Source organism: Sorex fumeus, unplaced genomic scaffold (genome assembly GCF_029834395.1).
Source record: "Sorex fumeus unplaced genomic scaffold, SorFum_2.1 ptg000072l, whole genome shotgun sequence".
In the NCBI taxonomy this organism is placed as follows: domain Eukaryota; kingdom Metazoa; phylum Chordata; class Mammalia; order Eulipotyphla; family Soricidae; genus Sorex; species Sorex fumeus.
In genome coordinates, this window is record NW_026606129.1 from 18208249 (window position 1) to 18233763 (window position 25515).

At 45.6% G+C, this 25515-nt stretch overlaps 1 protein-coding gene across 4 annotated transcripts in view; it reads left to right on the plus strand.

Moving 5' to 3' along the window:
- Nucleotides 1-25515, plus strand: part of OXNAD1 (oxidoreductase NAD binding domain containing 1) — a 45255-nt gene that overhangs the window by 6213 nt on the left and 13527 nt on the right. For 2 of the 4 annotated variants that reach the window (XM_056129631.1, XM_056129630.1), the window contains 3 exons: nt 1661-1787; nt 2103-2166; nt 13689-13795. In XM_056129631.1, the coding sequence (XP_055985606.1) occupies nt 1669-1787; nt 2103-2166; nt 13689-13795 (290 nt within the window). In that variant the 5' untranslated portion in view covers nt 1661-1668. The remainder of the gene's footprint in view (nt 1-1660; nt 1788-2102; nt 2167-13688; nt 13796-25515) is intronic. The other 2 variants (XM_056129632.1, XM_056129633.1) reach the window with 2 other exon arrangements.

Sequence of the window (25515 nt, forward strand, 5' to 3'; positions counted from 1 at the left end):
CCCCTTCCCATGAGGTTTTAGTCACCCCATCACCACCGGCTCATACCTGGCTCTCCACAAGGCTCCCATGCGGCTGCCATCTTTCTTTCCAGAGGGGGGAGGGCGGAAGGGAGCAACACCCTTTCCCCTCCGGGCAGACATGGATTTTGTTTTCTTATTGAAGTATAGCACACAAACAGAGAATTACAAAATTCCTTGCAGGACATTGTAAAAAATTAATTTTGACTGCTTTTTTAAAAATATTGATTAATATTTTGAGAATTAAAAAAAGAATTCTTTTTTTTAAAAAACCACATCTGGCGGTACTCAGTGTTTACTCATGGCTCTGTGCTCAGAGGTCACACCTGGCAGGGCTTAAGGGACCCTATGCAGTACCCGGAATCCAACTGGATCTGCTGCATTTCAAGTAAGTCCCCTCTCCCGCTTCCTATTATCAACAGCCCAGCACAGTGGGGCACTTGTTATTGATGGTGAGCTGGTAATGACACATCCCGGTTCCTCGGCATGCATAGTCTGTTTAATTGCTCAGCCAGAGTGTGTCTGTCATGTGGCTTTGGACAAGAGCCTGATGAAACAAATTCACTACTACAGTATGATATCCCAGATTTTTACTGGGAAAGTTTTACTGACCTTAAAAAGCTCCTGTGACTTGATAAGTTTTTGCAAAATGGCTCTCACAAATCAGCCCTCAGATCAAGAAATATCATCTTTTCTTCCACTTCCCCACTGCTACCTGGTCACTTGATTTTTTTTTTTTTTTGCTTCCACAGATGAATTTTTCTGATTGTGCCTTTTATGACTTTGATCATATAATATGTGTTCTTTTGAACACATACTGATGTTTGTGATACTCATTTCTGTGATTGCTTATAGTTGCAGCTTGTTTGTTTGCATTATTATTATAACTATTATACTAACAATAATACTAGTATAATAGTAATGATACTACTAATAATGATCCCAGTATGTAAAAGTAAAATCATCATACATTTGCTCTGGTTGTGGCTATTTTGAGAGTTTCTAGGTTCTTAAGAAACTGTTACTTATCTGTGTTGGTTCTTAATAACTGAGTCTTAAACATTTTATGTTTGGGAAAATTTGCGCATTGCCCAGTAAGAAATACTGAAGCTGTATGTGGAACTTTTTGAAATATATATAATCAGACAGTTCTAAAATCTTCTCTCCTTTAGGCCTCAGTGATAGTACAGTGGGTAGGGCACTTGGACCTGGGTTCAGTCCCCAGCACCCCAGATGGTTCCCCCAAGCCCTGCCACAAGTGAACTCTGAGCCCAGAGCCAGGAGTAAGCCCTGAGTACCACTGGGTGTGACCCACAAACAAACAAATCTTTTTTCCTCTTCTGTCAAAGCAGCAGATTAGTCCTGTGAGCTTGGTCAGAGATTCCGGAACTAACTGAGAACATGGAGATGTGATAGCATCAACAATCCTGTATGTTTGTACTGTGGAACTGGGTTGAATCGGCTCTACTTAGTGGCAGAAATGTTATTAAGGTCAAGTTACACTCTTTAGTGCTTTGTATTAGCTCTAGAATACCACCAACAAAAATCCTAGCCCAATCTCCAGTGACCCCCTAAAATAGCCCCCTAATTTCTCAACTTTTCCTCAGACCAGTTTTTAACTCTCAGGTCTGTGTTTGCCCAGGAAGCACCATGGCCTGTGCTGCTGTCCTGATTCCTGGCTTGTTGCGAGGCTCTTCTGGAACCGTCTGTTTTCAGGCTGCTCCGCTGGGACTGACACCCCGTGTTCTGCGCTGCCTTTCTCTGTCCTGGTGAGTTCTCTCACTGTCCTTTGAGGCTGATTTGCCCAGGCGGGCCGGCCCGGGGTTGGGGGAGGCACACCAGATGCCTGAAGGCCAACACAACACCCTGTGGAAATGTGTGTGCCATGCATAGGTCATTCGACTTACATTTTGAGGCTGTTCAGTTTGACCATTTTCTGGGGTCCATATACCATAGTCTATTTGGTTGTTTCTGTTTTGTTCTAGCAGACCAAATTGGATTATATTTTGGCTAGCCGTGGTGTTACAGGGGAAAGCGAGTAATTTTGCATGAGGGTAGTAACCCACTTTTATTTTCTATTGAAGCGTAATGAGATCCCAAAGGAAAAGCGACCACTTGGAGAGAACTGCCAATGTCGTCCGACAGGAGGTCTGTGTCTTGGTGGCGGCCGGTTTGTCTGCTCTGGCTTTGCTCAGGTCTGACTGGGCTGGGAAGAAGGTGCTCGGGGGAGCATGAGGCCTTCCAAGGATGGCCAGTTCTTTTTCTGCCCAGACCTTTTCTGAAGCCTGGTTTGAAATGATGACACAGAAACACCCAAAGTTTACCCTGGGGACTAGGAACATGTGGATTCATTGTCGATGAAGAGCGGAGGCCAGGTGTGGAAAGACTCTCTGTTCACGGGCCTGCTGATCTGGATTGTGTTCCAGGGGTAGAACTTCTTGGGGAGCCTGTCATTGAGGGACTAGTTCACCATTCCTTGACTTTCTCTCTTACTCCAAGCCCCATGTTCTCAAAGTCTTCCTTGTTGTCCCTGCTTTTGCCCCACTTACTTCATCAATTACCATCTGCACAGGGGAGATGTCACCCTACCCATGTACAGATTTTTCCCTATTGCACCCAAACTCTGGAAGTTATTCTGTCCCCTGGAATGGGATCTCAGGGGCTGGGAAGTAAAGCATCCTCGCCCTTGATCTCATTGAGTAACTCCATTTCCACTTAAAAACATACGTTGAGGGGCCGGAGCGATAGCACAGCGGGTAGGGCATTTGCCTTGCACGCGGCGAACCGGGTTCAATTCCCAGCATCCCATATGGTCCCCCGAGCACCGCCAGGAGTAATTCCTGAGTGCAGAACCAGAAGTAACCCCTGTGCATTGCCAGTTGTCACTCAAAAAGTAAAAATATAAATTAATTTAAAATATAACTACAATTTTTTTAAAAAATATGTTGAATTTTGATTCTGCTTCTCTTTGAGTGTTTTCCCCTCAAGGTGTTTATTTATTTATTTATTTATTTAATGGACTTACCATGAGATACACAGTCAAAAGTTGCTCATGGTTGGGTTTCAGTCACATAGTGCTCCATCACCCTTCCTTTCACCAGTGTACATTTCCCACCACCAGTGTCCCCGGTTTCTCTTCTACCTCCCTCTCCCCAGCGTGCATCTATGGCAGGCACTTTTCTCTCTCTCTCTCTCCCCCCCCCCCATTATGGTTTGCAGTATGGGTACTGAAAGCTTATCATGTTTGTCGTTTGTCCCTTTACCTACTTTCAGCACTCAGTTCTTGTTCAGAGTGATCATTTCCAACTATCCTTGTCATAGTGGTCCCTTCTCTGTTCTATTCTAGCTGCTCTTCCCTCCACCCCCACCCCTGCCAGTCTGGCAAGCTTCCAACTGTGAACCAGTCCTCCTGGCTCTTGTTTTTACTGTCCTTGGGTATCAGTCCTTGAGCATTTTTCACTTTAGTTATAGTTAGCTTAGTGTTACATACAGGGTGTGTATTTAAATTAGTAGAGAAAAAAATTTCATATAAGGATTATGTAGTTGTATTATAACACGGTCAGGAATGAAAGTATAGTTGTTATAACTTTTAGTGTCAGTCGGAAGATTCACTTTAGCGTAAATTAATATTCTTCAGACCCCACTTTTCAAACTAATTCTATTTTCAGAAAATTGCCTTGGGACCAAGGATTGTTTGCTTTTGAACTCAGCTTTAAGTCAATGTTTTGTTACGTCTGTGGAAAATTAGTTTAGCATAATAGACTCATGGGCATGTGGGAAAATGTGCTTTTCCCACTGATGATAAATCTAAAAGTAGCTTTTAGAGGAGGTTTTTTTTTTTCAATTTACAAAAATGATGCCCTCCCGTTGATCGTCGATTTGCTCGAGCGGGCCCAGTAACGTCTCCATTGGAGACTTTGTTGTTACTGTGTCTGGCATATCGAATACTCTCGGTAGCTTGCCAGGCTCTCCGAGAGGGGCGGAGGAATCGAACTTGGGTCGGCCATGTTGGCCGCGTGCAAGGCAGACGCCCTACCCGCTGTGCTATCGCTCCAGCCCACAAAAATGAATTTTTGTAAATATGAATTTGTTAGGATTTCTTACTAAAAAGTAATAGTTTGCAGCTGGAGAGATAGCCCAGGGGCTAAGGTGCTTGCCTTATACTTGGTGGGCCCTTGTTTGAGCCATGATATGGTGCCCTGAGCACTGTCTGGAGTTGTCCTTACGTACAGAACCAGATGTGTCTCCTAAAACAAACAAGCAAGCAAACAAACACATAATAGTTTCCCAGTTTTGAAGAAAAGATGGTTTATTTGTCTGCATGGACTTAGACACAGGCTTGAACTGTCTCCTCTTCTCATTTATGCTTTGCTTGTTTATTTATTTGGAGCCCCTCCTCGCTCTTTCCCTGCCCCTTTCTGCCTCCTGAAGCAGGTAGGTGTAAGGCATGGCATGGCAAACTTCCCATAAAGGGAAAGACAGTATTTTATGTTTTATGGGCCATGTTTGTTGCACTTGCTAAGCTAAAAACAGTAACAAGTCTCACAATGGAGACGTTACTGGTGCCCACTCGAGCAAATCGATAAACAACGGGCGGACAGTGCTGCAGTGCTTCGTTCCAACTACAAAACTCTGTTTGGATTGGGGAGATAGCTCAGAGGGTTGGAGCACATGCTTTGCAGGTGGGAGATCACGCTGGATCCCTGGTACCTTGTGGTCCCCTGGGAACTGTTGGGTCCTGAGCACCCAGCCAGGAGTAGCCCCTGAGCACTGCCAGGTATGGACCCCAAACCAACCTGCCAACCTGCCAACAGAACAGCAAGATAAACTCCCTCCTTTTGTAGAATGAACAGCCATAGAAAAGATGCCAGTAAGTGTGGCTGTTCTGCACGCAGAGCCCTCCGATTTAATTTGTTGATTGACTTTTGCCAATTCCAGAATTAGAATGGTCACTTCCGAAATGTACAAGATCAAATTATTAGAACTTTGTGTGGGTGTGGGAGGGTTATTGTTAGCCCAAGTTCATGTGAACTATGCAGAAAGAGACTGTGAACTCTCATAGGGTAATTTTAAAGTCGAGAATGTCAGTGCTCACAAAATCAGAAAATTGTGGAGGTAGTTCCAGTAATGGGCTGACCTGGGCAGAAGAATTGCTTCTCACTTCCCCTCCTTCTGTTGCTAATGCCTACTCCTCTCTAGTGAGACGAAGCCAGATGCTGTCAGGGGCCACTAGCACAGTGGCGTGAAGTCACCCAGGGACTCCCCCCACATCCCTCAGGGAGGACAGCTCCTTACTCTAGAGTTAGAACTCAACTTAGGAAGGACCTAGTGAAAAGAACAGCACCCCAGAGACTGGGCCTAGGAGTGAGGCCACATCTCTCCCCTGCAGCTCCTGCCTTTAGTCTGAACAGCCCTTGAGCTGGACACAACTCTCCATGGCTCCCTTCACTGTCCAAGCCTGGCAGGTAGCCTAGCCTGCAGATAGGGTGGCATCTGCATTTGACAACAGATGAGCAGGGTCAGGAACTCTTGCTGGCTTCTTCCAGGTGTCCCCCAGGATGCGGGTATGGGTATGGAATGGAGCATTTTCCCACCCACAAAAAGTCCTTTCCATGCAAGCCACAGGCTCCCATTGGAGAAGTTCCTGAGGGGCTACATTGTGATGGCCATGCTTCTTTGGCGGGCTCTCCTGTAAGCAGCCTGGGCCCTGCTCATGCTTGAAGCTGAGCTTGGAATGGAAGGACATTTGTGTTCAGGTTCACAGGCTCTTCAGCAGGATGAAAGAAGAGGCAGCCTGGGTGGCCTTGGTGATCAAGCAGGTGTGTGCGAGATTCTGCTGTACTGGTCACCCGTCCGGCTTGGTCTCACCGAGGCTTAGTCACTGAGCCAAGTGGAGGACACTCTTCACCAATTTGATGGGAAAGTTTGGTAGTGGAAGAGTATTTTTCTTTAATAACCAATGCTGGGGATGGACTCATTTGGAAATATTCCAGATGTTAGGCAAGGGCTGGGGTGAGGCCCGTGAAATGGTATCCTCAGGTTCTAGACTCTTGATGAGAATAGACTGATCGCATGCACCTAGTTGATTTTGGAAAACACCACAAATTGTTTTTCAGTTGTGCTCCTTTGCTTCTTGTTAGAAGCCTCTGTCTTAGCTTTCCGGATGCCTTGTAGGTCTCGTTACCTAAAGGGCCCTTGTCCCCAGTTCCATTGCATTGTGTATGTGTGGGTAGGTTGGGGAGGGCATTCCACACCAGCCAACCTGTTCTCTGATGTCAGCACAGAATCCCTCCCTTCCACCCATTCTGACATCATCTACCTGTAGTGAGTTGAGCTGAGAGAGAGGACTGGCTAGGAGCCAACTCTGTAGCCCATGTCCAGTCACATCTGGGCACACCATTGACACTCATCGCATGTTACACTGATCAGAGTAAACCGGTGCTTCTTCCTGTTCTGTGACCATTGACCTCAGCTGCCCGGGCTGAGTCACTTTGTAACATAGCGACGGTGATGGACCAGCAAGTGAACTTGCCCAAACTCTCTTGTGCAGTTCCGTTGTGAGCTCTGGAAAAATGTCCTGTTCCCTGCACTGTTGCTTCCAGTGTCAAGGACTGAACTTGTTAGGGTCTCACGTGTTTTGTGTCAGTGTCACACAGTTTAGGTTCAAAAGCAGATTAAGAGCTAAGACTCTTTACCACTTCTGGTCCCTCTTCTGCCCCAATGCCCCATCAGAGGAAATAGATTTTAGCTTACATTCAACAGATCAGTGTGGAATGCTGGCTCTGTGCTCAGGTTTGTCCTAGCTGCAGGGACTATGGCCATGTGTGAGACAGGTGGAACCCCTATATGTGATACAGCTTTCAGGGCAGATAAAGTATAGAATACAGATGTGAATTGGGCTCTGGAGGGAATCAAATAAGGAAAGGGGGTCATGGAGGCAAGAACGTCCAGGACCAGGGGTGCTGCGTTATATTGGGGTGTAACATTGGAAGCTGAGAAAATGAGGTTGAGGAAATGAGTCAGCCCCAGGCACTGTGTCACCGACAGAGGGACCCATAGAGCTAAGACAGTGAGCAGGATGAGCTTGGTTTCTTCGGAGGAGGGGGGAAAGGAGGAGAGATAGGGGGATCCAGGTGGATAAACTGCAGTGGGCTTGGGTTTGGGGTTGAGGTTTGAGTCAGGCTGATGGAGGCTTTGTGCTGGGAAATGGTGTGTGACCTCTAACGTAAGTGGTCTGCATTGTATTGGCCATCGGGTCATTCCTGATGTGCGTGGTAGAGCACTAGTAGTTTTGTAGTGCTTTGATTTGAGGTTGGAGAGTGGGGACATAGATTCAGGAAAGGTGCCATATGGCGGGGTAACTGGGGGGAGATGGAGCAGAGGGTGGATCTAGGACAGAGGAGTGGCTAAGGGGAGTCACAGATTGCAGGGAGTTGGTGGTTCCACGGATGGGAAAAGGAAAGGAAACCAAAAGATCTCAATATGGTATTTGAGTAATCTGAGAATCTAGTGATGGTGCCATTCGCTTCCAGAGATGGAGGAGAACAGGTCTGGAAGAGGCGAAATAAAGAGCCCGATTCTGGAATACTCTGAAGGTGTCAGGGTGGGATGCCAGACGGAGTTATAGATGAAACAGCATCAATTAGGGATATCAACAACTCTTATAGGCTGTGCACTCAGGGTCATGGGCATGTGGGACTATTATTATATTCATTGTTACATCTTTTTTGAAAAAATGTCTTAAGTTGCTTGCAAAAATGAAAAGGTAGGAACTTTGGGAGGAAAAAAGAAGAATTCTGTGTTGGATGTGTGCCTTTTGGAGTGGAAATTCAAGATAGTTGGACGTGACTTTGGAGTTCACAGCAGAAAATCAGATGTGTAAATCCTGGGAAGAGCCCTCCCTTGCCTCTCCTCACTGAGGAAATGGCAGGAGTCCCAGGGGTCCCAATTGGGGCGAGGGTAGGGAGTCTCAGACTTAGGCCTGGGGCGTGTTCATCATTTAGGGGTGAAATAGATGAGAAAGTCCAGCAGAAGAGAGAAAGGAGGAGTGACAGGAGGGAAATCAGCGGTATCCCTGAGCCTAGAGGAAGTGTTTCCAGCAAGAGGAAGGAAGCAAATAAGCAGGATTCAGCTGTTGGGTCTTTACTGTGTGGGACAGCAGGGAGAGTGGGGGAGCAGCTCACGGGCAGTGCTGAGCCCCAGGGCCAGATGGAACTGTGTCAGAGAGATAAAGGGGACAAGAAAATGAAGCCGGGGTCATACAGACGACTTTCAGAAGACCAGACCCCTAACACTTGTAAAAGTTTTATGTGAGTGGAAGCAGGAAGAGGGGCGACGGCTAAGCTGGGGCCAGGCACCTGGTTCCAGCCTCTGCTGTGCCCTCTCAAGCTCTGGCACCTCTTTCCCCCATGAACTCGCCTTCTAGATTGTTCCTGAAGATTGTACGAATTGATATATATAGAGTCCTGTATGGTGGGTGCTTTGTAGGTGTTGTCTGTGGCTGTTGTTAACTCTGGGATAAGTTCACTGTGATTCTCCTGGGGAGATGCACAAGAGAGGCTTGGGAAGGCCAAGAGGAGGCTCAGGTTAGGTTGACAGGAGTGCTCTGAAGGAGCCAAGAGAGTTAGTTTGTCGTACCCGACTGGCATGCTGGCGGGTGGAATCCTCCAAAGGCAGAGACTTGTGCCGTTGACAGAATTTGGTGGTTTTCCTTGTCAGCAAATTGCTGCAGTAAGCCCGGTTTCCGCTAATCACGCTCCTGCTCATCAGATCGGTATTCTGCCACAACTTAAATCGTATCTCCGGACCCTGGTGTCCTTATGTGTAAAGTGACCTTCTGTTCTTGATAAGGGCTGAAGTTTCCTCTAACTTTGAAGTTTTCTGTGTCCTGAGTGTAGTTTGGTTCAGGTCATCTGTAATCCTGGCTTTGTCTGAAGTGTAGTCAGCAAATGAATAGATGGGAGGGAGTGAAGAAAGGAAGCCGACCAGGATTCCCAAAGAAAGACCCATTTCCTGCACAGCAGCAGTTACATCAAAATACCTTCCATAAAACCAGCTTCTTAAATCAGTGTGATGGCATTTCCCTTTTAGATGCTGACTTCGTCAAAGCATTTAAAGCGTGTGTTGACTAGAGTTGGCAAAGGTATTGTTATTTTATTGAACAGTAGAAGAGTCTAAATGTTATTTTATGGAAAACTTCATTTCCTGCCATGTGTTTTAACTTAGGGCATGGCTAGTTGAGGTTTCAGTTGGGAAATCTTTTGATCCATTAAGTATGAGAGCAAGTACAAATGTAAAACATAGTTTCTGCATCATGTTTTGCTTATTCAATAAAAGTAAAGAAAGAAAGACATATAATAAGGGCCATGATTACAGATTGTAATGATGTGAAACTAGCTTCAGAATAAAATAAATATGTAGCCTTTGAAATGATTTTTCTAATGTTTTTAATCGACATTGCAAGGGATTTTTGTATAATACGCACACTCTGTGTTAATCAAAATAAAGTGGTGAGAGTGAGACATGTCTTTCAAACATCACCAGTTGTGCAAGGTATTTTGCGTTACCAGTACTAGCATTGTTGCTCAGGTTATTAGAGGACTACACTGGACTCATAGCAACAGGTTGCATTTATTACTATCATATTCATATATGTTATTTAATGTCACGGTGGTCATATCAATAGCATTTGGCATAAAATAGCTGTGGACATCACTGGTCATAGCGGTTATGCAAGTGAAATAGAAATCTTTCATTCTAATGAACCTTTTTCTTTCTCCACGTTACTGAATTTTTATGGCAAATGATTGGTGATTTTATTTCACTGAGTCTAGCATTTGTTTGTGAAACATTCTCACATGTTTCAGCCGACATTGTTTTTCCCACCTCAGCGGGTATAACTTTTGGTTTCCTGGCCATGTGGTGAGACTTTGGTATGTGGTTAAAGCTGTTATCTGTCTTGAGGCTGTCAGATCCAGTTACCCTCTTAGGAATTAGATCATCTGGCTCCTGGATTTATAGATTAGTCAGAGAAAATGATTGGTAAAGCTACAGTGGGGGAGATTACTGATTTAATGAGTTGGCTGATGATTCCTACTGTCCTTGCAGCAGGAGACTTAGATAGGAATGAAGATGCGTCTCTCTCTGAAAGAATCTCTAACTTCTCCCAGAGTTTGGAAACACATTTGACATTTCTCTATTTCCCCCTTCCATGGTGTGTTTTGTAAACAAGAGGCTCCTGGACTACTTCTCCCCTTTGTTCTGGAAACCAATTTCTAGAGACTGAATCAGAGTTTTCATTTCATTTCACAAACATTTACTGACCCTTACGATGTGTTCTGCCTCAGGCTTGGTCCAGGAGCTTGATAGGGAGCTCACTCCTACTCACTTCCTAGTCTCTGGAGGCTTGTGGTGGTAGTAAAGACAATTTGCATCAAGAGGCCTTAAGTACAGTGACAAAAGGAAGAATTGAAAAGTTGGAGGGAAGAGAGCCGAGCTAAGGCCAGGGCTGGGAAGGAAATGGGTAGGCGGCAGGAGGGCAGGGGAGCTGCCCCCACTGAGTGACCTGGGCAGGGCTGGGGAGGCAGGGAAGTGGGAAGTGTTGAGCCCTTGAAGGTCTTTGAGCTGGAGAGTAACTGAGAAGGCTGGAATGTTGGGAATATTCACTTGTTGGTTACTTTGAGAAAGACAAAAAGGCTCCTAGGGAGAAAGTTCCTATGAAGAAAGAAGTCCCTGGCTGAGCTGAATTCATGGAATGTGGCAGTGTTAGGGACAAAATGCCTTGAAGAGTGTGTGTGTGTGGAGGGGGGCAGTGGTGTAGGTGTGGTGTGTGTGTGTGTGTGTGTGTGGTGTGTGTGGTGAGTGTCGTGGATGTGGGGTGTGTGTGTGTGTGTGTGTGTGTGTGTGTGTGTGTGTGTGTGTGTGTTTTTCCAGGCCCCTTGCTCAGGAGATGTTAGTGGGTAGGAAGCAGGTGGAGGGTTTAGATATTTCCATCAGTGACTCTGCCACTGGGGCAGGACTGTCAGATAACTGTCGAATCTTGATTTGTTGGATATTCCCAGGTGATCTTGAGCAAGTTAGCCAATCTCACTAGCAGCAGTTTCCTCATCTGCAGAATGGAGAATAATAACACGATCTCTTTGGCCCTTCCACGAGTAGTCCTCTCAGCTGCATGAATACACCTAAAACATTGAACCCAGTGGGCTCTGGAGAGAAATGCTCCTGAGCCACATGCCATTACTAGCAGGAGTGTGTGTGCGTGTGTACCTGTGAGTGGCAGAAAAGCATTGATGAGTTCGTGGAGGGGCTGGTTGGCGACTTTGGTAACGCAGGATGGTGACAGCCTCAAAGTAGGGCGAGAGAGGAGAGAGAGAGAGAGAGAGAGAGAGAGAGAGAGAGAGAGAGAGAGAGAGAAGAGGCAGCGGAGAGAGGCAACAGAGCTCAGAGCTCTAAGGAACTGCAGCTAGGTGTGAGGGAAGGACCAGGCTAGAGTTAGGACAATGCCTCAGGATGGGAAAAGAAGGAGTTTGAGTCTGAAACCCAGAGAGATCAGGGAGGGGAGAACTGAGGTTGGATATGGAGTCCAGATGCTTGGACGCTGTTGGCCAGCAAGCCAGAGAGGCTGCAGAAGGCACGGCAGATTTACCTGTGGTGCCAGAGCATCAGGGAGAGAGCCTTTGTCCGAGACTGGGAGATCTGGAGAAGCAGCACACAAAGGCGACATTTCTCAGTGTCGAGACAGTCTGGCCTTTAAGCGTGCTCGAGCGAAATAACCGGCAAGCCGTGGTGGGTGAGGACAGTGTCGTTAAGGGGTCCCACAGTCATCAGGCGTGTCAAGAGACACGAAGGGGAATATCGCATGGTATATGACACCGGAGTCAGGGCCAGTGAGTTCATTATAACTCACTGAGTTCATGTTGCCATAAAATACATTCCCGATATGTAATGGCTACCTGGGCCAGCGGCGTTTTAGGGGCTTTACATATATTATCTCATTGAATCCTCCCAGTGGCTCGGGAGGAATAGGTGGGCTTAATCTCCTCGCTGTGGGGGCCCAGGCAATGTGGCCCAGCCGGCCAGCTGGGAGCGGGTGGTGGTGGAGCCAGGGTTAAAGCCTCCATCCTGTGCTGCTTCCTTTGTTTGGCTCCCTGCGCGTTCACTTAGGAAGAGCAAATGGCCTCAGAGATTGTGTGCAGTGAGCCAGGTCCGGAGAACAGAAAATAGGAGTGTCGAGGGAGAGGATGGGAAGCAGCCGGCAGAGCAATCACCCACCTGCTCTTGGAGAGGGAGGGGGCAGAGCTTGGCACAGTGTCTGGGGGGAAGGGAGGGGCCCCTGCAGGAGAGGGCAGGGCAGTGGAGGAGCTGTTTCTGCATGGGGAAGGAGAGCGTTGTCCTCTGGGAGCATTTTCCAGTGGGCCTTTAAGAATTGTCTGCCCCAAGAGTCTGCGGAGGCCTCTGGCTGTCAGTCAGAGGGAGGGAGGTTCACTGACCAGCACAGATGTTTGGGGCTCCCCTGCGTGAGGCCCAGAATCCCTAGCCCTGGGGAGTGATTGTTTTTTGTCACCTGCTACTGGTTTGGCCTGTTGCCTGGGTGGAGCCGATTGGCAGGAGGAGGCTGAGGGAGGAGCCTCGCCCTCATCCCAGTCTGCAGGTCCCCAGGGAGGAAGAGAAACCCAAAGGCAGAAGGATCCAAGCAGGAGGTAGCAGAGGCCCTTGGTGGTTGAGGGGTGCTGAGTGGGACTTAACTGAAAATGACCTGAATCGGCCCTTTTGAGGATTTCCTAGCAATCGTATGCATCATGGGAACAGTGCTTTACAAACTGTCTTCAGCGAGGAACTGTTTTCGTTGTTTTTTTTTTTCAGTTGTGGGCTGTTTCTCTCTTTTTTTTTTTTTTGCAAAAATGCCGTTAAAATGGATTAGGAAAAAAACCCATTAAAAATAGACATAAGGCATACAACCCCAATTTGCTTTCTATTATTAGATTTATCAGCCGTACAATTACTCTGCAAAGTTGCTTAAAAAAAAAGCTTTGTAAGTGCTTGAGTTTCTGAAATCAGTTCCTTATGGTTGTCTTGCTAGTTCATAGCTACTGGAGGGGCTTCTTTTGTGGAGTACAGACATAATAAAGAGAAGTTATCAATTAATTTATCTGGGTGGTAGAGACCACACCCAGAGATGCTTGGGGGCTTCTTGTGGCTTGGCTCGGGGTTGCTCCGGGCCGTGGTTGGGAACCTGTGCCATACTGAGGTGTTAGTTTAGGCCTGTCACATGTACAGCACTTGCTCAGCCTTTCTTTCCGGTCCCCTGATCCAGAGCACCCCTGTGCCAGGCCCCCGGGCACTTCCCAGAGTGTGTAAGCCCCTGCCAGTGCAGACACATGCCCGTTCCCCACTCACCCAGTCACGGCTTATTTACAGTCCTGTGAAGAGACCAATGTTCCACGCAGGAGGAAATTAAATTAGCAGTAGTCCATTTCTCAAAACAGTGAAATGAACGGATTCACCTGACAGCAGGAAGAATTTCAAAGCGAAATCAGGCCTCACTGTTTTCAAAGGCCACATCCTTGTAGATGTCACCCTCCAGCCCTGCCCCTCCAGGTTCCCTGCGAGCCCCGACTGGCTCCTGGGGCAGTATCGATGCTCACTCAGCCATGGCCGGTCTCTGTCTCCAGGTGGTGTCAGCGGCCAAAGTGTGTGCGGTTGCCAATGAGTCCCCATCGGTGAAGAGGCTCCGTCTACTTGTTGCAGACAAGGAGTTTTCCTTTAAGGCTGGCCAGTGGTGAGTGGCTTTTCTCTTTCCTAAGTGTCGTCTGTATCCAAAAGGGTCCCATCTCAGAGGAGGGCTGGCGTTTTCTTTTTTTTTTCCTCTGCAAAGGGCTTTCGTGGCCAATGGACCCCTCCTCCCTCCCCCCCTCCCACCCCCCCACCTGTCCAGAGGGATAGGAATTCCTGGTCCTCCCCATTCAGGGTGAGCGTCTCATGGGACAGCGAATCCAGCTTCTTTCCTGCCCTTTCCATCACCTTATGTGGACTCCACGGTTCTGTGAGATAGGAAAATTTCTGCCTCAAATTTTCCACATGGAGACCCCAGTTCTGGTCCTTGAGCCCACTGGCTGTGATAATTGTGTTCTGCAGGAGTAGTTGCTAATAGAATGCACTGCAGCGATCTCATCTGAGTCACATATTCCTGGGGAGGGCCAGGCCTGTGGAAATGAGGCTTCTTTATGCCAAAGCAGAGGAAACCTAGAGGAATAACCAGTTCTATTGCCGAAGCGATTACACTCTCCCGAGTACTGCGGTGTGTCACCTGTGTCCATCCTATCCAGCTTGAGTTTAAATCCTTTGCTGCGTTTCTGATCAGAATTGCCCTATCAGGCCCAGCCCCCATCACCAACCCAGGAGCCAGCACTGAGGACCAGGTGGTGTGCGGCCTGGGGAGCAGCCCTAGCTGTGCCCCCGCACCTTCCAATGCCCCCCCACCCCCCCCCACCCCGCGCAAGCTGAGATTTGAGTTGAATTGTAAATCGTGCACCTCAGGTTTCCTTAGGAGAGGTGTGTTTGGGTGGGCGTTTCCTAGGTTGAAGTAAAGCATTCATGTCTAAGTGGACTTCTGGCCTGTCAGTCTTGGTAGGATTTCTTAGGAGTCACTCGACTAATTTTGGCAGTCCATCTGGAAATGTGGTTTTGTTCCAGGGAGGATGTGTGATAATAGCAAGTGTGATAATAGCAAGAGTTAGCATCTTGTGCTAATAGTTCGCCTTTGAATTTAGAACTAGAAGACAAGATGCTGATTGCAATAATTTGCGTTTGTGAAGCAATTTGCCGCAATCTCTGCACATGTTCAGTGATACATATTAAATGCATTTGGGCTGGATTTTGGTGTGTGTGTGTGTGTGTGTGTGTGTGTGTGTGCGTGCTCCATTTTTACCCTTCATAGATAGTTGAGCAATTCTTACCCAGAAGAGTAGACATTTTCATGGCGATGCTCATTTCCTGCATTTCCCCATCTGCGGGACTGTGTGTGTCCTGGGCACACCCTGTCTCTGCGCCTTCCCTTCTGACCCTCCCCGCCGCCCCCCCCCCCCCCCCCCCCCCCCCGTCCTGGCTTAGAGGAGTCTGTGGCCTGTATGTGTGTCTGTCCTGCTCTCCCGCAGTAACATCTCCAAATGCTGGCAGAATGTCAACTCACCTGGTCAGAAAAGAGCCCGGTGAGTTTCAAGCTTCTGAACTTAGGAACCAAGTTCTCTCGGTGATGCTCCAGATCCAAAGACAGGGGGCTGGTACTTTCATCTGGGTCTTCACCCCCCAACCCCATCCCATGCCCCTCATGTCAGGGATGCTTTTCCTCTTGGTGGTAGCCAACCCTGGCTGTGTGCTGTTGGCTCCTACACACCGTCTTGACTCCTGGACTCCCCCTTCAAAGCCTGCTTCCTGGCCGCAAACCTCTCAGGTGGCCCTAGATATCCTGTCACATGGGATTTGGTGACAATCTGCTAACCAGTTATGTTGCAGAGGCCCATGGCGTCTGTCCTACAGCGCTGTCCCCAGCCTGGCTCACACTGGGCTCTCCTAGGGCATCATGGCTAGTGACCTGCATACCTGGCCCCCTCTTGGGGAAGAGGGGAGGGCACAGGGCTGGGGCTGTCCAGCGTGGGCAGGATGGCCAAGTGGCTGGCCGCAGGAGGGCAGGCGAGGATGTTTGCCAGACTTCATCCTAAGGCACACGCTCACCTCTGGATCCTGACTGACCATGGCCACCACTGACAAGTACCAGACTTGGAGGCTGTGCTCAGCGCTAATTCACACTAAGGCTGTCCAAGAACAGGCCCACACGGTTGTAAGACCAAAGCGTTTGCATTAGGGAAAGGGGGAAGAGTGTGGCTCTGACGTCACTTGCTGGAGAGCATGGGCGCAGGGAGCTAGCGCATGTGGGAGAACACACACAGCATGTTCGAATCCTTGGTTTCTGTTGCTGGTGCCCCACCCCCCAGCATCACCGGGTGACCCCCGTTAGAGGGTGACGTACTTCGTTTGAAAGTGAGTTTGGGCCTGCGTAGGAAGAAGGAGACCAGAGGAGACGGCCTCACCTTTCGCCGTAGTGAGGACTTGGATCTGTGCACGCAGGGCAGATCACAATGCTTCCAGCTTCTGCCTCTACACCCTCATCAGGGCTGAGTACGCAAGGGCACTGACTTCCTGGCTTCAAGGGCACTGACACTGCAAAGGGCTCCGCCCATCCCCGATGGCTGTATTTTCATATATATATATATGTGTGTGTGTGTGTGTGTGTGCGCGCAGGGGGCCCCAGTAACCACTCTCCAGCCCGTGGAGGTGGCCCGAGGATTGATCCGATGGTGCAAGGAGGGACCAACCGAATGAACACGAGACACAAGAGACAAAGTACAGTTTAGAAGCAGAGAGAAAAAGGGACAGGTTTTATTGAGGGATACAGGCTGTTTATATAGGGTCCAGCAGCTCAGTCAGGAGCAGAAGCAATATAACCATATATGGTAAGGTCAGCAACAAGAGCTTTACCTAACATTCAAGGTAGACATTTGTACATCAAAGGGTCTTGTGGCAGTAGGTGCATCCTGAGCTTTACATTTGTATATCAGAGGGGCTTAGGGAGTAGATGCATCCTGGAGGTTACTATAGATAAGGCCAGATAAGCTGTCAGCCTGATGTGTGGCTATAGATCAGGTATCCACCCGAGATCAGGAAGTCCTGGGAGACTGTCACCAATGTCTGTCCCAAGCAGTTCCTAACATGGGAACCACGGCCAGGGTCTATGAGAGGGCTCTTGGCTTCCCACATGTGTGTATGTGTATACATTTTTAAAAAATCAATGGTATCAGTAATTCTATGCCAATAAATTTTAAAATGAACATGCAATACATAAATTTTACAAATATGCAATTTAGTAAGTGTGAGGAGAGGGGAATTAGGAGTTTTTGTTTGTTTGCTTGTTTTGGGGCCATACCCAGCTGAGCTCAGGGTTTACTTCTGTCTCTGTGCTTAGCGATTACTCTAGGTGGGCTTTGAGGACCACATGGGGTGCCAGGGATTGAACCTGGGTTGGTCACATGCAAGGCAAGCATCTTATCTGCTGTACTATCACTCGAGCCCTGAATGAAGAAAATTTTAATGGAACATTGAATGGGCCTATAAAAGCATAAAAGTATGTTTTATCCTAAAGAGGGATTACTGGCTTTAAGTTAGAAAATATTATATCATAGATAGTGCTTAAGTATCTGCATTAATTAGTAGCACTGTAGCACTGTCCTGTCCTCCTGTTGTTCATCAATTTGCTAGAACAGGTCCAGTAACGTCACCATCGTGAGACTTGTTGTTACTGTGTTTGGCATATCGAATACATCACGGGAAGCTTGCCAGGCTTTGCTGTGCGGGCAAGATACTCTCGGTAGCTTGCCAGACTCTCCGAGAGGGGCGGAGGAATCAAACCAGACTCGGCTGGGCTGGCTGCATGCAAGGCAAACGCCCTACCACTGTGCTATGGCTCCAGCCCAAAACATTTTATTTATTTATTTGCTTTTTTGGGTCACACCCAGCAATGCACAGGGGTTACTCCTGGCTCATGCAATCAGGAATTACTCCTGGCGGTGCTCAGGGGACCATATGGAATGCTGGGAATCGAACCCGGGTCGGCTGCATGCAAGGCAAAGGCCCTACCTGCTGTGCTATTGCTCTAGCCTTGATTAGTAGAAGATTATAATAAAAATTCTTTTTTTTTTTTGCCAGACACAGTAACAACAAAGTCTCCAATGGAGACGTTACTGGGCCCGCTCGAGCAAATCGACGATCAACGGGAGGGCCTTTACTTTACTTTACTTTACTTTTTTTTGCGTTTTTTTTTATTATTAGTGAAACACCATGAGGTACAGTTGTAGATTTACAATTTTGTGTGCTTGGGTTTCGATTATACAATGATCAAATACCCATCCCTCCACCAGTGCCCATTTCTACCACCATGGATAATATCCCCCCCACCCCCATCCCCCCCATCCCACCCTGCCTCTGTGGCAGGGCAATCTCTTGTGTTCTCTCTCTTATTTAGGGTGTTGTGGTCTGCAAAAGAGGCATTGAGTGGCAGACATGTTCAGTCCATAGTCTACTTTCAACATGCATCTCCCCTCCTGGGAGGATCCTCCAAACACCCTTTATTTGGTGCTCCCTTCTCTATCTGAACTGCCCTTTCCCGTAGAATGCCCGGCTGGCCTCTAAGCTATGGAGTAATCCCCCTGGTGCTGATCTCAGCTATTCTTGGGTATTAATCTCATACTTTGTTACTTTATAATAAAAATTCTACAGGTACAATGAGATCACTTGAAATGATATAGAACATTCACATAAATGAAACTAATTTATTATGAAAAAGTATAAAACCCTTAGTTAGCTTGGAATAAACAGACCTTTTTTTTCCTCTTATACTTAAAAAGATTTTTATTAAAGTACTATTATTTACAGAGTTATTCATAGTTGAGCTTTGGGCCTACAATGCTCTAACAATAATCCCACCATCAGGGTCACCTTCCCTCCACCACTGTGTCCCCAGGCCCCCTCCCCCAGCCTGCCACCGTGACAGACACGATTTTGAGTTTGGTTTTTGTGATTTGGATCTCACGCTTTCAGTGTTGTTGACGCTGGTTTGGGTATATAGCTGTTACCGTCTTGGAGTGTCCTTGTTCCCTGTTCCTTCCTGTCCAACTCTGCTAACTTGCCCCTTGATTTCTTTCCTTCTCTGTCCTCCCTCTCTTCAAGGGTCAAGGGTGAGCTAGGTATCCTGTCCCCCTTACTACATTGCGTTTCTCAGTCTAGTTGTTCGATATACCAACGATACGTGAGATAACCCTGTGTTCGTCCTTCTGACTTGCTTTACTTTATATGATATCTTCTGGTTCCCTCCAAGTTGTATAGAATTGCTTAATTCTCTTGCTCCTTGTGGCTCCATAAGTATTTTGTTGTGTCTGTATACCAAATCATTCATCTCTCATTGTACGACAGACCTTAACCTGGTAGAGAGCAGCCATAAATGCCATGAGTGAGCAGTGGCAGAGCTAAGTTTGTCTTTTAAAGAAGCTCCTTTAACGCTTCTTGCAAAACTGGCTTCAAGGCTATGATTTCCTTAAGAAGCTGTTGCCAATCCATGAATCTCTATATAGTTTCTTCAAATCTGAATGATAGTCTAGGTGGCTGGAGTGTTCTTGGTGACATGTTCATTTCATTGAGTTTTTTTTTTTTATTTTTAATTTTTTAAAGGGAGCTCAGATAGAGAAGGGAGCACCAAATAAAGGTGTTGGGAGGATCCTCCCAGGATGGGAGAAGCATGTTGAAAATAGACTATAGACCAAACATGATTGCCACTCAATGCCTCTTTTGCAAACCACAGCACCCAAAAGGAAAGAGAGAACAAAAGAGAATGCCCTGCCACAGAAGCAGAGTGGGATGGGGGAATGGGGGTTGGGAGGAGTACTGGGATCCGTGGTGGTTGGAAAATGGGCACTGGATGGGTATTTAATCATTGTATAATTGAAACCCAAGCACAAAAATTTGTAAGTCTACAACTGTACCTCATGATGTCTCACTAATAAAAATTTAAAAAAAAAAACAGGAAAAAAATTATTATTGTTTTTTTACTATATACCACCATTCTCTTCTGGCGCCATAAAGTCTTAAGTGATTGATCTGCAATTGAATTTTATGGGATCTCCTTTTATGTAAATTCAGTATTCTGTCTCTTTGGCTTTTGTCATTCTGATTACATTCTGATTGTCTTGGAGTTTTCTTATTTCCCCAGGACACTACAGGCCTCTTGCATCTGGGTGCCTTCACTCCTCAATTTAGGGAAATTCTTATCTAAGGTTTCTTTTAACTAGTAGTTCATCAGATTTGCCTTCCTGTTCTCAGTGATTCTTATATTGTCCCTCTTGACCTCATCCCATGGTTTTCTGATGCACTGTTTATTTCCTCTCAAGCATTTTGTCCATCTTTTGTTGTTTTCTAGCGGCTTCCTGGATCGCATATTGGAGCCCTGTGATCTTTTCTTCAGCTGCTGTTATTCTGCTGAGACCTCCTATTGATTTTTTAAAATTTGGTTTGTGGGACATAACTGGTGATGGTCAGTGCTGACTCTTGACTCTGTGATCAGTGATAACTCCATATGGGGTGTTGGGGATTGAACCCGGGTTGGCCACGTACAAGGCAAGCGCCCTACCCACTGTGCTACCTATGGCTCCAGCCCCACATACTGTTTGATCTGTCACTTATGGCTGTAGTCTTCTCATTTCCACTCTCATACTTTCTCGTGCTTTGTGGACTCCATGCTTCTTGGAGCTCACTAAACACCCTCTCCCCACAATTGTTCTCTGAGAGGCTACAGGACTGGTTGGTGCTGAGAGAACCTTTTCTGAGTTACTATTTTTCTCTCCTTGAGCACAGTGGGGTTCTTTGTGTCTTCTCCATGTGTTTGCCGTGTTACTGCTGAGCCGAGGGTAAGTCTCACTTATTACTCTTCCCCCCTTGTGTACCCACCTCCACCCCCACCCCCAGGAGTCTCTGAGGGATTCTGCTGACTGTTGCTCTTTTCCTTCCCTACCTGTCTTCACCCAGCGACAGGAAGTGCAAGTGTGAGCCCTGTGTGCTGCGTTGAGTCGGGTTGTCACGCAGTGTGTCCAACATGGTTCAGGAGATGTGGAGCTGAGCTCGCTGAGACTATGGGGGAAGGGGTTAGGTGTGGAGACTATGGGGACCCGTCAGGAAGGGAATGAGACCTGCTTCTGATCCCCAAAAGCCCCGGGGAGGCCTTCCAGGAGGCTATTCTCACTTGGAGTGTTGGAGGGGCAAGTAGAGGTTCCACAAAGGGCATTTTTTTAAGTGATCAACATATTTTAATAGACTATTGTTAGGGCGCGGATCGTGATCTCCCTTTAACGACAAAGAAACTCCAGAGACTGCAAACAGCAAGCAAGGTTTATTGTAAGACTGGCTAGCCAGGGTCAAGCCGCCTACACAGACACGCAAGTCAGTTAGGTGAGGCAAGACCCCGAACTTCTTCAAAGGGGATCTTATATAGGCCTTCACTGGCCATTACAGCAAAGCCCGCGCATTTCATAGCCAATAGATTTGTAACAACATATGCTTTCTTAACCAATCCAATTAAGGGTACATCACTTCTTAGCCTATAGTTTAAAGAACAGCATTTTGCATCGGTGCTTAGGAACTGACAGGTTTTTAAGGCAGTCCTGGGTCTTGCAACATGGGTCTTATGAGAGACATCCGGTTATCTGGTCTGACCCCCACCCTTCGAGTACCTGTATCTGAATTCCTTGCTCAGGGGCAGAAAAACCAGCTATTTTGCAGTGCAGGCTCCTATAAAGCGGATCTGAAAAAGCTGATCTAGACCTGTTCCTTGAAAAACAAGTTATTTTGCAATGCAGGTTCCTATTAAGCTAAGCTAAATTAATTCTGGTGGTAGTCCATTTTTGGACCTGTCCCTTACAACTATTTACACAGAAGATAAAATAATGATCAATAAGAATAATAGCACTAATCATTGGGGAAGCATTAATTTCCGAAAGGTTACATATCGCCACATATCCACCAACATGGAAAGTATTTAAAAGACTCTAGGAGGTAGAGCAAGTTGAACTCTAATGCTTTGTTAGAAAATGTAAGATTATATAACCACTTGGGAAAAGGTCTGAGAGATTTTAATACAGCTCAACTGATGACCTACAGCATGGCCTAGTAGTTACATTAAGTTGTTACCCAAAATAAATGAAAATATATGTCCAGAAAAAAAGATTTGTTTACAAATGCGTGTAGAAATTGTCTATAAGCAGGAAAAAAATGGATCAACAGAACTGTGATATAAGCAACCAGTTATAATCATATATTGGCACAAAGGGAATTTTAAATTAAACCATTAAACGTTAATGATTTGTTAGAGGTTTTACACATCGATAGTGCATATTTTATTAAATCCATTTGAATTAGGTTTTTGTGTCATTCGAATTCTTCTGTAGCATTTGAGTCTTTTTTTTTCTCTCTAAATGAGGTTTTCCAAAGTTGTTAGAATTCATTCATTTCTTCTGTCAGCTGGGAGAACGCCTGTCAACAGTGAGCAGCAGAGGGCGCTGTAGTGCTGGCGATGAAACTGCAAAAGTAGCTCATTGATCTTTTTTTTTCTTCCCCTTTTTAAACAGGGATGCTGTAAATACTCTGACAGCATAGAAGCGTGTAGCAGTTGTGTTAATAACGGTTAACAATAGTCTCTTTAAATTTGTGTCTTGTCTGAAGTGAAAGGGGAATTAAAATATCTGTGGATAAGAGTTAAATGTTAGGAACGAAGATGGAATAGGGATCTTTTCTGGAGCTCTTCCAGTTCAGAAGTGGTTTTTTAAGACGACAAAAAAGAAAAAGAAAAGAAACAGGATATTTAAGGCCACAGATCAGGAGAAAACATCTTCTAAGGTCATGGTTCAAATCAGTGGAGAACATCATGTGCTTTTCATGTAAGTCTCTTGGTTGGAAAACAATCAGGGGGAAATGATACTTATGTTCTTTGATGGCTAAGAAACTCCTTGATTAGATATATGAGTGTCCTGGACATGGGAGAGATAATTTGTTATCCTCCCAGGTTCTAATCATTTTTCTTTGTGTCTGTCTAAATTTGTTGCATTTCCCAGAATCCCCACCCGAGAAAAGGGAGGGCTCTGTGGCATAGAATTTTTGAAGGCTTGAGACTCAAGAAGTCCGAACTCTAGGATATGGTTTGAAGAAAGGAAGAAAGCACAGATTTTCATTACTGAGAGAGTCACACCAGGCTTTTAGTTTGTCCAGTTCCAGGCTTCCTTATTACCTTTTCTTTTACTAATTAAATGACGGGCACTGGTGGAGGGATGGGGACTTGATCATTGTATAACTGAAACCCAAGCACAAAATTTGTAAGCCTATAACTGTACCTCATGGTTTTTCACTAATAAAAAAAAGAAAAATAAATAAATAAATAAAAAATAAAAAAAAAATAAAAAAATGTTCACTGAGGTATTTTTATCATAAAATTTACTGAGTTAAAGTATATAATTGGGTGGGTTTTGATATACTCACTGTAACATACAGATGCTAGCATATTTCATCATGCCCTTTAAACACCCGCCACCGGTCATCACTCACGAGCTTCTCATCCCCTAAGAAAACTCCGGCTTCATGGATCTGCCTGTTCGTGTCGGGGTCTCTTGTGTGTGTGACTGATTTCACTTAGCTTCCTGTCAGTGGCCATTCATCTATGTCATGACTTGTTTCACTGCTTCATTCCATGGTATGGACACTAACATTTTGGTTATCTGCTCATCAGCTGATGAAAATTTATAGTGGTTCTGTATTTAGGCCATTATAAAGCTGCCACGAACATTCATGGAGGTGTTTTTGATTCCCCGTGTATTTTCATTTATCTTGAGCCTAAAACTCGGAGTGGAGCTGTTGGTCTTATGGTAACTGTTTAATAATTCAGCCCCTGACAAACTCTTTTCCGAAGTCTTCCCCATTTTACATTCCCAGCAGCGATATATAATGGTTCCGCTTTCTCCACAATCTCCCCAGCTTTCTATTTTTTGTCTTTTTTTTCTATAATAGTCAACCATCCCAGCAAATGTGAAATGGTGGCTCATTGTTATTTTAAATTGCATTTTCCTGAACACTGATGTTGAATATCTTTTCGTGTGTTTAGTAATCATTTATGTATCTTCTTTGGTGAAGGTTTTTTTTGTGTGTGTGGGGGGGGAATCCATTGTCTAGTTTTATTTCGATTATTTGTCTTTTTAGTACTGTTTTCAGAGTTAAGTTTTATAATTGTATGCAATTCCCATATTATATTTTTTGGGGGGTGTTTTCTCCCGCTTTGTGATTGTCTTCCAACTCTCTTCATGGTATCATTCGCAGCACACACACATTTTCAGTTTATGGGGGAAGGACCTCCCAAGCAGTGTTCTGGAAGTGTCCACTGAAGGGGTCAGGCAGAGGCCTGAGAATGTGGCCCTGTGGCGCTCAGATTACCCAGACCACCCTGCAGGATGTTACCTGGCAGTATCTGGTAGACCCGTATGGTGCCAGGGATCATACCAGGATCAGCCCACATGCAAGGCAACACACCTTTATCCTTTGTATTTGGGTGTTATGTCTAAGAATCACTACTGTATAAATTGTCTTCTGAGAGTTAATAATTTTAACTCTTTCTTATAGGACTATGGTCTATTTGGATTTAATTTTTTATATAAGGTGTGAGATAAGGGTTCTTCTTTTTAAAAAAATTATTGTCGAGGGCCATATCTGGTGATGCTTGGGTGTCAGAAGGGCCACAGCAGCTTTGGCAGGGGATGAGGGGTGGGAAACACCTGGTGCCAGGAATTGGACATTGGGCCTGTGCGTGCAAGACATCTACTCTGCCACTCTGCCAGGTGCACCACAGCATCCCCCCATCTTTATTTTAAAAATATGTGGGTGTTCACTTGTTCCAACACCATTTGTTAAAAACAATGTTCCTTGCTGTTGAATATTAACTAGTACCCTTGCTGAAAAGTAGTACACCATAAATTTAAGGGTTTGTTTCTGGTCTTTCTATTGTTTTCTATTGATCTCTATGTCTGTCCTTGTGATAGTACCATGGAGTGGTCCTGATTTTAACCTTAGCGTAACCTTTAAAAGCAGAAAATGCTAGCCTTCTGATGTTCCTTTTAAAGATTGCTTAACAATTCTGAATTTCTGTGTTAATTTTATGATTTGTTTGCCCTCTCTGTAGAGAAATCAGTTAGGATTTTGATAGATATTGGCATTGGGCCCGTGGATAAATTCGGGTGGAATTGACATCTTAACAATATGAGGTCTTCTTATTTATGAGCATGAAATGTTCCTCTGTTAGATGCTTAATTTTATTTTTAAATAGTAGTTATCAGTATTCAACTATAATATTGATACTGCTTAAATTTATTCCAAGTTATTTTATTCTCTTTCACAATGATGAGGGGAATTAGTTTTCTTAGTGTCATGTTCAGATTATTCATTGCTTGTGCCCAGAAATGCAGTTGATTTATGTATGTTGATCTCGTCTCCTTCAACCCAGTTGAACTTGCTTAGTCCTAATATCTTAATAGTAGGTTACACAGATTTTTTAAATGTGTCGCATCATGTCATCTGATATTTCTTCCAGTCTACATGCCTCTTACTTTATTTTCTTAATTGCTTAATTGCCTTATCTAGAAGCTCTGGAGCTACAAGGGCTTTTTAAACTTTTTCCCTCATGACCCTGTTTTGCCTGAGAAATATGACAAGTTCTGTGTGCAACACTGCAGATTCATTACAACTTTGAGTTTGAATTAATTTTGAGCGTTCCTTTCACTGTTGCCAGGTTGTGTGTGTGTGTGTGTGTGTGTGTGTGTGTGTGTGACTTCCACATTCAGTTATGAGTTGCAGGGTTATGTGGGGTTG